The sequence below is a fragment of the Apium graveolens genome, chromosome 9, assembly GCF_009905375.1.
Source record: "Apium graveolens cultivar Ventura chromosome 9, ASM990537v1, whole genome shotgun sequence".
In the NCBI taxonomy this organism is placed as follows: domain Eukaryota; kingdom Viridiplantae; phylum Streptophyta; class Magnoliopsida; order Apiales; family Apiaceae; genus Apium; species Apium graveolens.
Genome location: NC_133655.1, coordinates 274902049 through 274916244, shown reverse-complemented (window position 1 = coordinate 274916244; position 14196 = coordinate 274902049). Strand labels below are relative to the sequence as shown.

Here is a 14196-nt window from a genome sequence, read left to right as displayed (position 1 = left end):
GGAGCCAACAACTACTCGAGAATAAATCTTGAATAGTAGCCATGAAGAAATAAGTGGTTAACTTCACTGCCACCTGCAAATAAGAAACAATGAAATGTATACTCTAAATACCAAAATCATGAAGTCTCTTGAGGTAAAAGGTCTAACATGGCAAACAAGCCAATGATTCTATGCATAACAGGTAACTTCATTCTTGAACCAGACTGCATCACACCATGGAACCTCATCACCAACCTCGCAAATTAATAAAATCCAAAATATCCCATGTGCTAATTGTCGAACTTCTTGTTTTACAAGAATGTCTGTTGGAATTAATCTAAACGTTTTATTTGTTTTATTGTTTAAATAAATCAGCTGGTCACTAATATTAGTATTGCAGTAAGAGTAGGACTCCAGAGTTGTTAGGATGTGTAGTTAGGAGAATAAGTCGTGGAGAAAACTAAGGTGTTTAGCCCTGGTTTGTATCTATCAGTTTAGGCTCAGTAGTTTTAGATAATTTTGCTTCAGTTGCATTTGTTTTCAGTTAACTCTCTCAGATTGTAAATCTCATCAGTTATCAATATAGCTGCTTTCATTTCTGTTTAACATTATTGTTCTTGTCTATATTTTACACCTAGTATCAGAGCCTCACTCGATCGCAAGCCACACTTCAAGCAAATGGAGACCAACAAGGGAAAAGAAGGTTCTTTCGGTTTAAGCTACCCAATTCTAACTAAGACAAATTACACAGCATGGGCTATGAAAATGCGTGTGTTCATGCAGGCCCATGGTGTAGGGGATGCGGTTGAACCCAAAGACGCAAATGCTGCAATTGAAGACAAGATGGATAAGCGAGCTTTGGCTATTATATATCAGGGGATAGGTGAAGATCTGTTAATGTCAATAGCTGACAAAACGACCTCAAAGACAGCTTGGGAGGCAATAAAAACGGTTCACCTTGGAGCAGACAAAGTTAAAAAGGCGAAAGCTCAAACTCTTAAGGCTGAATTTGAGTCTCTTGTCATGAAAGATACAGAACAGCTAGATGATTTCTGCATGAAGATGAATAGCCTGGTGACCAACATCCGGATGTTAGGAGAGAAGGTTGATGAGACGTATGTCGTCAAAAAGCTCTTGAGAGCAGTACCTGTGAAGTTTCTTCAAATTGCATCAGCGATTGAGCAATTTGGAGATTTGGAGAAAATGTCCGTAGAAGAAGTTGTGGGATCCCTCAAGGCACACGAGGAGAGAATACGCGGACAGAATGAAGTGAATAACGGCCAACTCATGCTTACTGAAGAGGAGTGGTCACGACGTGAAGGCACTGAGACCAAACTGTTGTTTACACGGGACGAATGGTTAAAGCGAGCTAACAAAGGAGGAAATGGGGGAAATGGAGATTACCGTAAGGACGGTCGAATGTTTTGTGACAGGAGCAGAGTCAAATGTTTTAACTGTCATAATCACGGACATTTCGCTTCTGAATGCCGTAAGCCAAGGAGAGACAGAGAACAACGAGCTGAGGCAAATCTGACTCAAATCACTGATGATGAGCCCACATTGCTTGTGGATGAATTCGACAAGATCGACAATAGCAGAGGCACTAAACTTAATACGGAGGAGGACAACACGTGGTATCTAGACAATGGTGCCAGCGGTCACATGACTGGGCATCGTGGAAAGTTCAAAGATTTAGACGAAACTGTTATGGGTCAAGTGAAGTTTGGTGATGGGTCTATGGTACACATAAAAGGCAGAGGAACTGTGAAGCTTGTGTGTAAAAATGGTGAAGAACGTGAACTAAAAGACCTATATTATATACCAACCCTCAGCAATAACATAATTAGCCTGGGTCAGTTATCCGAGGAAGGTAATCGAGTTGTTCTTGATGGAAACATGTTGTGGGTATACACTGCAGATGGAAAACTCTTAATCAAGGTACAAAGAGGTACGAACAGATTGTACAAGCTATGTGTCAAAGAAGTTCGAGGTGACTATTTACTATCAAATGTGGAAGATGAGACACGACTTTGGCATCTACGCCTTGGTCACGTCAACTTTCCAGTTATACAACTTATGTCCCGGAAACAAATGGTTTGTGGCCTACCCAAGGTGATGCAACCAGCAGGAGCATGTAGTGGCTGCCTCATGTCGAAATAATCACGTAAGCCATTCCCTTCGCACTCTATTTTTTCTGCGAAGTGTGTTTTAAAATTAATACATGGAGATTTATGTGGCCCTATCACTCCCATAACACCAGCGGGGAATAAATACTTTATGTTACTAGTTGATGATTTTATTAGAATGATGTGGGTTTACATGCTCAAAGAAAAATCTGAAGCACTGACAGCTTTCAAGGGTTTTAAAGCTATAGTTGAGAATGGTGTTACACCAGGAATCCGAGTATTACGGACTGACAACGGAGGAGAGTTCTGCTCAACAGAGTTCAATAAATTTTGTGAAGAGATGGGCATTTTGAGACAACACACAGCACCATATTCTCCGCAACAGAACGGGATAGTCGAAAGGCGTAACAGAACAGTGGTAGCTATGGGCAGGAGTATGCTAAAAGAGCGGAATGTTCCATCTGAAATGTGGGGAGAAGCAATTAGACATGCAGTTTATGTACTCAACAAATTGCCCACTCGAGCCCTCTCAGAAATCACGCCTCACGAGGCCTGGTATGGTGAAAAACCTCATGTTGATCAGCTTCGTGTGTTTGGGTGCGTAGCTTACATGAAAATTCCAAATGTCTATGTTAAAAAGTTGGACGACAGAAGCAAACGAGTTGTGTACTTTGGTAGAGAACCGGGCACAAATGCCCATCGGCTGTATGACCCAACCACAGGAGTTATAAATGTCAGTAGGGATGTCTGTTTTGAAGAAGAGAAAAGCTGGTCCTGGAATCATAGTGAATCGACAAGTGCCAAAGTAGGAAAGTTCATAGTGGTGGGAATAGAAGATATTGAACCTGAGGCTGAAACCGCAGACAGTGAAGAAACCATTGTGACCACACCGCAATCAAGCAGCCGTACCTCGAGTCAGAGTCAGACTGCAACTCCTCAAACTAATACGTCTGTTATTCAGAGTACTGAATCTAGATCTGAAACAAACGAAGGAAGTATATCAGCTACCTCGAGCGAAAGTAGTGCACCTCTGAGGTTCAGAAATTTGAATGATATTTATGCTCAAGATGAAGACTTAGAGTTAATAGAGGAATTGCACTTGTTGAGCATCGATGAACCTGTGTTATATGAGCAGGCTGCTAAGAGTCGAATCTGGAAGGACGCAATGAAAGCTGAACTCGATGCTATCGAGAAAAACCAGACATGGGTTCTTATAGACCTGCCTAAGGGGCATAAAGCCATCGACTTAAAGTGGGTTTTCAAGGCTAAGAAGGATACTAATGGCGAGGTTGTAAAACACAAAGCTCGGTTAGTGGCAAAGGGTTATGTTCAGAAACCTGGGATAGATTATGAGGAGGTTTTCGCCCCGGTTACACGGCTTGAAACAGTAAGACTTTTACTAGCTCTTGCGGCAAAGAATTCTTGGGAAGTACACCATCTTGATGTAAAATCAGCTTTCCTCAATGGAGAATTGCAGGAAGAGGTGTATATCGCGCAGCCTAAAGGGTATGTTAAAAGAGGACAAGAGTCAAAGGTGTACGGGTTGTTAAAGGCCCTTTACGGTTTACGTCAGGCACCGAGGGCCTGGTATGCTCAGCTCAATAAATATCTTCACAAGTTGGGGTTTGTTAAATGTCTGTTTGAGCACGCTGTTTACACCAGGAGAGATTGAACCGAGTCATTGGTCGTTGGTGTCTACGTTGATGATCCTTTGATCACCGGCACCAGTACTTCACACATAATCAACTTCAAGGAGCAAATGGGCAGGGAATTTGAGATGTCTAATTTGGGACGACTCACTTATTATCTTGGTCTGGAAGTCGAGCAAGGCCAGGGGTTTATTGAACTAAAACAAATGGCTTACGTTAAGAAAATTCTGGAGAAGGCGGGTATGAGTGACTGTAATCACGTTAGATATCCTATGGAACCAAAATTGCTGCTGCACAAATATGAAAATGGTGAACCTATGAACCCGACAGAATTTAAATCAATAATTGGAGGTTTGCGCTACCTAGTGCACACCAGGCCTGATATCGCCTATGCAGTAGAAGTGGTCAGTCGGTTTATGGAACGCCCAACTATGTTACATCTATCTGCAGCTAAGAGAATATTGCGTTATGTACGAGGAACCTTGGATTTTGGATTACTGTACAAGGCTGGAAAAGGTAACTATTTGCTGGCAGGTTATTCAGATAGCGACTTGGCAGGATGTGTGGACGATCGTATGAGAACCGGTGGAGTGGCGTTTTACTTGGATGACAGTCTCATAACTTGGATTTCTCAGAAACAAAGATGTGTTACATTATCGTCCTATGAAGCAGAATTTATGGCAGCCACAATAGCTGCTTGTCAAGGGATATGGTTGCAACGAGTTCTTAGTTACATTTCAGATGTTGAGCCCGGGCTTGTCATGTTATATATCGATAATCGTTCTGCTGTTGATATCGCCAAGAATCCGGTCTTCCATGGTAGGAGCAAGCACATAGACATTCACTATCATTTTATATGAGAATGCGTGGAACAAGGTCTGATCAAAATTAAATATGTCAGCACAAATGAGCAGCGTGCGGACATTATCACTAAAGCACTGTCCGTAGCAAAGTTTGAGAAAATGAGGAACCTGTTGGGTGTTAAGCAGCTCAAGTCAGTTTAGATTAAGGGGGTGTATGTTGGAATTAATCTAAATGTTTTATTTGTTTTATTGTTTAAATAAATCAGCTGGTCACTAATATTAGTATTGCAGTAAGAGTAGGACTCCAGAGTTGTTAGGATGTGTAGTTAGGAGAATAAGTCGTGGAGAAAACTAAGGTGTTTAGCCCTGGTTTGTATCTATCAGTTTAGGCTCAGTAATTTTAGATAAATTTGCTTTAGTTGTATTTGTTTTCAGTTAACTCTCTTAGATTGTAAAACTCATCAGTTATCAATGTAGCTGCTTTCATTTCTATTTAACAGTATTGTTCTTGTCTATATTTTACAATGCCTAGCTGTTAATATATACTAGTTTGTGTAAAACTGGAACAAACAAATATGTGCGAAGTCTGTTTGTATTAAACAACTGCAAAGATACACATAAAGAAATCAGAAGCAAAACAAATGTTAAAAACTTGGAATAGCTAAACTACAATCCTATAAACTCTTTACCACTAAAACTTATTCCACTGTTCTCCTAATACAACTGAACTAAGCACGACCAAGTCTAACAAAGCTGTTAACCAAAATAAACTCAAACTATTATTATTATTAAGACAAGCATTAGATTAAATCCAACAGTCTCCCTCTTAATCTAAACTTGTGGACCTAATTCCTTGACACCCGGTAACTGCCTCATGCGATTAAACTTCACATCCGAGAGCGCCTTAGTTAGAATGTCGGCCCTTTACTTCTCTGTTGCAGTGTGTTTCACCACTATCTCACCACGTTTAATGCATTCACGTATAAAGTGGTATCGTATATCGATGTATTTACTCTGACCATGAAACATCAGATTTTTTGCCAAGTCAATAGCTGACTTGTTGTCTATATAGAGCATAATTGGACCAATTTGTTCATCCGTAATCCGAGCTAACAGATTCCTTAGCCAAATTCCTTGACATGTCACAGTTGTGGCGGCCATGAATTCAGCCTCACAAGAAGACAATGCCACACACCTATATTTCTGAGACATCCATGTAACCAAGTTATCGTTCAGATAAAACGCCACTCCACCGGTGCTTTTCCTGTCTTCTACCTTCCCATTCAAGTCGCTATCAGAATAGCCCATTAATATGTTGTTGCCACTTTCTCTCGAGTAAACTAATCCATAATCTATAGTTCCATTTACGTACATTAAGATCCGCTGGGCAACATTCATGTGCATGACAGTGGGATGCTCCATGAAGCGACTTACGATGCCTACAACAAAAGCTATATCCGGTCTAGTGTGCACCAAGTATCTGAGACCCCCAACCATGCTCTTGAACTGAATCACATCAACCAGTTTTCCTCCTTCATCTTTAGTAATTTAATCATTGGGATCCATTGGATATTTCGTAGGATTACATTCGGATAACCTGCCTTCTCGAGAATCTTTCGAGCGTACACTGACTGTTTTAGTTCAATGAAATAATTCCCTTGTTCAACTTCTATTCCCAGATAATGCGTCAGCTTGCCAAGATCAGTCATGTCAAACTGATTTCCCATTTCTTGCTTAAACTCCTCGATAGCAGCGACACTAGTCCCTATGATCAGTAAATCGTCTACGTACACACTAACCACCAAAATCTCACCATTTGATTTTTTCATGTATACTGCATGTTCGTATGGGCACCTTTGAAAATCAATACTTTCTAAACATTTGTTGAGTTTTTCATACCAGGAACGGGGAGCTTGTCGAAGTCCGTACAGGGCCTTTAGTAGCTTGTAAACCTTCGTCTCATTTCCTTTCTTCTCGAACCCTTCAGGTTGCACTATATAAACTTCCTCGGATATTTCTCCATTTAAAAATGCAGTCTTTAAATCTAAGTGATGTACCTGCCAATAATTCTTTGCAGCAAGAGCCAATATCAACTGTATTTTCTCGAGTCTTGTCACAGGCGCGTAGATTTCTTCAAAGTCAACATAATGCTTCTGTGTATAACCCTTTGCAACAAGACGGGTCTTGTGCATCACGATGTTCCCGTCTGCATCTCGTTTCACCTTAAATATCCATTTTAATCCAATCACTTTGTGCCCCTATGGAAGATCAGTCAGAGTCCACGTACCATTTCTTTATATAGAATCCATCTCGACCTTCATAGCTTGCCTCCAGAATTTTTCTTTCATTGCATGGTTGTAGTTCACGGGTTCATCTACACCCATAAGCAACAATTCCTCCTCCTGCAACTCAATTGGCTCAGTATTCTCATAGATGTCATTAATACTTATGTATTTTCTTAGCTCCGTACTACCATCCACATTTTCATCTTCATTGCTTTGATTATATGACTGTGTAGAACGTATTGGGCTGTTGAAGTTACTTGCTAAATTCTCACTCCCATCGTCTTGTGTTCTCGACTCTGTAGACATCATCGAGGTGCCTGACTGTGAAGAAACTATTGGACTGTCAGAACCACCACTATCATTTGGAATGAGCTCTTCTGGAGTTTGCATCCCTACCATAGTCAGCTCGTTCTGCTGCATGTTTGTTTCTTTACTCTCCTTTTCCCAAGGCCATGCTTTAGTCTCCTCAAATACCACATCTCGGCTGACTAAGACTTTGTTGCTCGTTGGGTCGTACAATCTATATGCCTTTGCACCTGGCTTTTTACCGAAGTTCAAAACACTTCTTCTACGATCGTCGATCTTTTCTATTAAATTGTTTGGTACCTTCATATACTCCTTGCAACCAAAAACCTTGATGTCTCCTATGTTTGGCTTCTCATTTTTCCAGGCCTCGTACGGAGTCACACCTGACAACGCCCTAGTAGGAAGTCGGTTCAAGATGTAGATGGTGTGTCTAACAGCCTCGCCCCAGAAACTTGTTGGCATGTGCATTTGCTTTAAGAAACTTCTAACCATTTCTACCAATGTCCAGCTTCTACGCTCCACAACTCCATTTTGTTGTGGAGTATATGGAGCCGTGAGGTGCCTGGCAATTCCATTTTCTTCATAATATATAGAGAATTCCCTTGAATTAAACTCCCCCCGGTATGTGTTCTGAAAACCTTGATTTTTCTTTCAGGATCAGTTTCAACCATGGATTGAAACCTCTTATAAGCATCAAATGCCTCGTTCTTACCTTTCAATAGGTAAACCCACATAAGACGGCTTTAATCATCTACCAATAATATGAAATACTTGTTACCTACACGAATGTATGTTAAAATTTCAAATTTCATGTTGTATAATTACTACATAAAACCTAGTCCTATAAGTGATGTTATGAAAATATGCGTATTTTACAGGGTATTTAAATTATATGTATCTCAAGGTGGAATGAAGAATAACATAAAAGAGTTTATTTGGCATCACACCGAGGTTCAGGTATAACTTACTTTGGTTTCTTTATTTCACTTATATTATATGCTCTTCACTTTTTAGTTATTATTTATGAATCTTGTTTGTTTATGTGAAGTGTACCCAACAAAAAGGAGGCACAAAATATGGTTTTTTGGTGATGAGGTACATGTATGACATTGTCATGCTTTCTCAAAAAAATGCCAACATGAATTGGAAAGTGAAAAGGAAACTAAAACATCATAAATATTGGTTTACAATTTTTAAAATCAAGTACTAATATTTGAAGTATGTTAAATTTTTGGTAGGGTCTTGGTTCTAGAAGCTATGGTAGAAAGGAAATTAGCGAGATACGAGAGATTTGAGCTCAATTTTTTACTCTTGAATACCTATAGTAAGGTAATTTTTTTCAGTACATGTCATTAATTCATGTTCACAATAAATATTGCCATTAATTCATGTTTTGTCGAATAATTTATTCCATATATGATTTTATGTACTAATATAAACTTCTTTTTTCAGGGCATGGTACTTGAGGATACAAGAAGAGAGTGCAGAACAATTACAAGGAGTCTAGATATCATCAAGAATCGAGTTAGTGTGAGGGATTTGTCATGAAAACTAGTTTTGGATGAATTTTTGTAATTATTGGGTTGTAAACTAAAATTATGAACAATTCTAAATTTATTTTAATATAATTTGTGAACCTTTTTTTAATTTTTGGGTGTACCTCTGTTTTTAATATGTGTAGTAAACAGGTTAAAAATGATCAGGAAAAAAAATTGATCAGGAAAAAAAAATGCAATTATAGACCTAAGGCGTCGGCATTTTAGGACCCGACATATTTGCTCTACAACTTTTAGCGTCGGCATTTTAGTGAGACTGACACAGTTGGACAGTTCAATTTAGCGTCGGCTTTTTAAGAAGATCGACGCACTTGATAAGCTCAATAGCGTCGGCATTTTAAGAAGACCGACACAACAGGTCTAAGATTTAGCGTCGGTTGTTTAATTGACCGACGTTTTTTGTAAACCTATAGCGTCGGTTGTTTAATTGACCGACGCTGTTTGTAAACCTATAGCGTCGGTTTACTTGCCTTCTGCGTGTGTTATCTAACCAACGCTAAACAATTTTTTGCGTTGACCATTTAACTGACGCTGTAGGCATGTACCTATAGTGTCCCCTGCATTTACTACGCTAAAAAACCGACGCCTTAGGCCTTTTTTGACCGACGCCTTAGGTCTTTTCTGTACTAGTGTCAATTGGTAAACCCACATAAGACGGCTGTAATCATCTACCAATAACATCAAATACCTCGTTATTACCTTTCAATAGGTAAACCCACATAAGACGTTTGTAATCATCTACCAATAACATGAAATACTTGTTACCTGAGTGTGTGGATGGATGTATAGGTCCAAATAAATCACCATGGATGAGTTCGAGGATCTTATTGGCTGAATAATTTAACTTATATGGAAAGGGCCTTCTTGTTTGTTTTGACGTTAGACAGCCAGTGCATCTGACCTGGGGTTGAACAATTCTTGGAAAGCCATGCACCATTTTGTTTATTGACAACAACTCCATTACCTAGAAGTTCACATGTCCTAACCAAGAGTGCCATAACCAAGCATTTTCACATGACATTGATAGTAAACACTTAGACCCTTCACTTTCGATAATTATTTTATACAAACGATTTGGTGATCTTTTAACTTTCATTAGAAGTTTTCCTTGAATGTCATGTACCCGCAGAAGTAGGTACATGCTTCCCTTCAACTTGTGCTATCAGAACTTGAACCACGCGCTACAATCCATTGTAAGCTCGCATAGTATGAACCAAGAGAATGAAATTGTTAAAAATCAAAATAATATTTTAAAAAATATTACTTTAATCAAAATTATTATCAAGTCAAATATAAATATTTTACGAGCCGAGTTCTCGTTTTCCTATTAAGTTCTAAGAACAAAGTCCGAAACTCCTTTCTCTATGCACTCCACTGCAAAACACAAAAAATCTTCAAACTTCATCAACTATGCCATCCATCTCATCCATCACCTAAAACTTCTCTATGATGACAGGGGGTGTGCGGGGAATTCGTATAGTTATAGTATTTTGATGGCGGTGTATTGTGAGGTTGAGAGGATGGGGGATGTTTTGAGGGTGTGGAAAGGAATGGGGATGAAGGGTTTGGAGCGTGATTTGGTTGCTTATAATACGATAATTGGGGGGTTTTGTAAGGTTGGCGAGGTTAAGAGGGCTGAGGAGTATTTTGGAAAGATGGAGTTAAATGGGGTCGATGGTAGTTGTGTTACGGATGAGCATCTAGTTAGTGGATATTGTAAGATTGGGGATGTTGATTCGGCTTTGCTATTGTACAAGGGAATGAGTAGGAAAGGTTTTAGACCAGAGAATTTTACAGTTGATGAAGTGATTAACGGACTTTGTGGGAAGAATACAGTTTCTGAAAAGTTAGAGTATCTAATGGTTGCTGTCAAGAAACTTGATAGTGTTCCAAAGAATACAGTTATGAGTTTTGCTTCAAATGTGTTGTGTTCTTATTTCACCAGTCAAAAGAGGACCCTTTATTTGAGCATCCAGGTCATAAACACCCATTAGCCTTAATCGAGCATCCATCCTCATTCAAATGTTATGCTTGCAAAGTAAATGATAATACATTAGACTCGTCTTATAGATGCACCAAATGTCAGTTTTGGATTCACAAAAGTCTGTGCGAAGTTGCCTAGAGTGATCGAGGATAAACCTTGGCCAGGTAAAATGTTATTGGCATATAAGCGTAGTGACCCAGTCAAGCTTTTCCAGTGTGATGGATGTGAAGTTTTGTGCAGTGGTATATCTTATAGCGATGGTTTTACGTTGCTTCTTCATATTGGATGTGTGACCCTACCCAAAAATATCAAACACGAAGCTCACCTTCACCAACTCAATCACATTTTCGAAAGTGATTCACATCGGGCTAATTGTAATGCATGCGATTGGTGTTATCGTCCATCTAGGTACACATGTGAAAAGTGCAGATTCAATATATGTGCAGAAAGTATTAGGAAGGCAAGAACATAAAAACACAGATGGGATCCTCACCCCCTGGACTTGATATATGATGTTGGCATGGTCGAATAACATGAGCATGAGTTTGACTGTGAGTTTTGCCCAACTATTTGAGTGTTTGCACACAACGAAGAGCAGTTCAAGGGAGGGGTTGAGTGACTAAAGGCGGCTATCATATTAGCAGCAGCCTGCTGTAGGTTGACCATTAGCAATGTAACCAAATCATTAACTAAAGGATTCAGACCCATTGCTGTTACGAGTTGTGTCCCCGACATAGGTATTAGAGCAGTTTGTCTTGAGACAGGGTACGGGTGCATCTGGAGTAGAGGTGAATTCCTATGCAGAAGGGATGGCAGCCCATTTGGTGGTGGCTGTAGGTTTGCGGTTTGTGGCAAAGAAAATGTAGCCACTGGTGATATTGGAGGTTCCATTCTCATACCAGCGACAATTCCATTGTCACTGATTGGACTCTCAATCTCCATATCCGATTCCCAGTTGGTACTTGGTGAGGAATACAGAGGTGACATTGGGGCCATTGTTACATCTGGTGATGGTATGTCATTGTTAATTAGACTCTTATTGCTGCTTGATGTGACCATTGAAGAAACGGTTATTGGAGGGGCAGAGGATTCACCAGTAATACAATGTGAATTATGTCCAGGAGCTGTATTTTCCCTTGGAAAGGTAAGTAACGATTCAGGAATGGTTGCGATGGCACTGGCACATGACCTCCCTTTAGCTGTCGAATCACATATTTTTATCAGCTTGTCGACGTCTCCTGGGTTCTGTAGGAGACGCGCTAGCAAGTCCAGGTCAAGAACATCCTGAGCAGGCACCGAAGATGTCCAAGCTTTCGGGATGACCACTTCAGTATTTTCTCAGACACGGTAAAACTGATCAGGGTTTTCGCTTGGAACTGATTTTGTTGCCTCGATTCCAGTGAAGCTTTGCCCGCTAAAAAACTTACGAACTGTATCTGTGTTGACCCATTGCATGAACATGCCCAAACCAACTGCAGGTTCACCTTGCCCCAATGCCAAGCCATTTAAAGCATTTACGGCATCAATTGCGAGGGCCATTAAGTCCTCTAATGTGCACCATGTAATAGTACCATAATATGCTACCGGTGGGGGTGGTGTGGTCTCGCAAACATGTTAAACAGGAGAAGAGAATTGGCAAGTTTATTATGAAGTTAGTTTTGTCTGAGAATGCTAATTTCCAGACGGTCAAGGTTGTTTATCAAGACAATGTGTTGACTGTTTCGGTGGATAAGTTGCCACCTCCAGAGCCGAAAAAACCTAAGATCATGGAGGTGAAGATTTCTTGATTGATGATGCTTTAACATTTGTTTTGACATGTTCTTTAGTTTTCAAAAGTTGCTGATATGTGCAAGTTTCTTATATAGTTCAAAAAAATTATGAACTGAGATTTTATTACCTGTAAGTTGTTGAGTATGTGCAAGTTTTTTATATAGTTGATGAGTGATTAAGATATATAATCATCTGATCGGTAACATGAGCCGTAAATCTCAATATCATTACAGCTATATAGTCAATAAATCTTTAGATATAGGTGATCAGTGATTAAGATAGATATGTTACCATAATAATTCCCTACAGATTGCTTGAGTTTTATTAATCCGCCTCTTATCTGATTACTGGTCTTTTCCTGCTTATGATTGTAGCATCAGTACAAATCGTCTTAGTGCTTTTGAGTGTACGTAGTGACTCACCTGGGGCAGGTTTGCATAGTTACAGATAGTTATGGGGCTTCTTACCATGCACTCTCAATCATAAGCAAAAATTAAATTTACAGAGAACTTGGTTGAAAAACAGAGATATTTTTTGTAAAATATCAATTCTTTTGTAACTATAAAATTATTTTATTAATTTAGAGTTTAGTATATATCATAGATATTTAATTTTCTACTATTTTACAATGATAGTAATAATATCCCATCCACAATTTTATTAATTTTATTTCATATTTTATAACTATACTTAAATTTTTTATTATTTAAATTTTTTCTTAAAATTATTTTAAAAAAATAACAACCTATAGCGTCGGCATTCAGAAGACGACGCTTTAAAGCAAATATACAGCGTCGATAATTACACGTCGACGCTCTAAACCAAATCTATAGCGTCGGCATTTACAAGTCGATGCTATAAACCAAACCTAAAGCGTCGGTATTTTAAATGTCGACGCTGTACGTATAAGTTACAACATCGGCATTATAAAGACCGACGTTATAAAGGATTTTAGGCGTCGGCGTTTTAAAGCCCGACGCTACAGATTGTCAAAAGCATCAGTTATATCAATGACCGACGCAACAGATCATGCACAAATGCCTTAAGGCATCGATTAAAGTTACAACCGATGCGTCAAGTATGTTTAAGCGTCGGTTGTATATTCAACCGACGCAAAAAGTATGACGCAGAAGGACCTTTCTGTACTAGTGTCTCAATCATTCACGCACCAACAATGACCACCAATACCACCACTTCACAATATCCTTCCCAAAATTCAAAGGCAGGGACCCAACTTTCTGGATCTATGAGGAAGAAAAAATATTTTGATTTCAACAATATACCCACTAAATAAAAAGTTTCACTATACTTCCTACAATCAGTTGGAAAAATAATCTAAAATAATCTAAACTTGTTTTATTGTTTAAAGTTTCATTTTATTTGTTTTACATCAGCTTGTATGTGTATAATTAGGTCATAGATTCAGTAGAGAATAAGTCCGGGTCTCATGAATAAATAATAGAGGTGGTGGAGAAAAATTAGGGGTAGTTGCTATTTTATAGGTCTAGTTGTGTATGCACTATCTACTTGCTTTATGTTGACTTGTAATCTCATTTGTGAAGTAGAAAAACAAATCTTTCTATTCTCATTTGAAAGAAAGACATGAGTTCATATATTTATTCTGCAGTAATAAAGTTTATATATTAATTTTAGCCCACACAATCCAGATGACATTCCCTATAATGGCATCGATGATTAACAAAATTTTGGGTACCAATTGCCTGGGAAAAATTTATAA

General features: G+C 39.0%; 2 protein-coding genes across 2 annotated transcripts; one reads left to right on the top strand and one right to left on the bottom strand.

Annotated features, from left to right (window-relative positions):
• The first annotated feature begins 3864 nt into the window (after positions 1–3864).
• LOC141686384 (secreted RxLR effector protein 161-like) lies at positions 3865–4614 on the top strand. Its single transcript, XM_074491423.1, has one exon. It carries the CDS (start codon positions 3865–3867, stop codon positions 4612–4614), a length of 750 nt encoding a protein of 249 aa, XP_074347524.1.
• An 867-nt stretch (positions 4615–5481) lies between these two features.
• Positions 5482–6054, bottom strand: LOC141686383 (secreted RxLR effector protein 161-like). Its single transcript, XM_074491422.1, has one exon. It carries the CDS (start codon positions 6052–6054, stop codon positions 5482–5484), a length of 573 nt encoding a protein of 190 aa, XP_074347523.1.
• Positions 6055–14196: the final 8142 nt, after the last annotated feature.

What these genes read in the sequence shown, in the direction of transcription:
- LOC141686384 (XM_074491423.1), top strand. Translation starts at nt 3,865, where the DNA reads ATGGGCAGGGAATTTGAGATGTCTAATTTGGGACGACTCACTTATTAT.
- LOC141686383 (XM_074491422.1), bottom strand. Translation starts at nt 6,054, where the DNA reads ATGGTTGGGGGTCTCAGATACTTGGTGCACACTAGACCGGATATAGCT.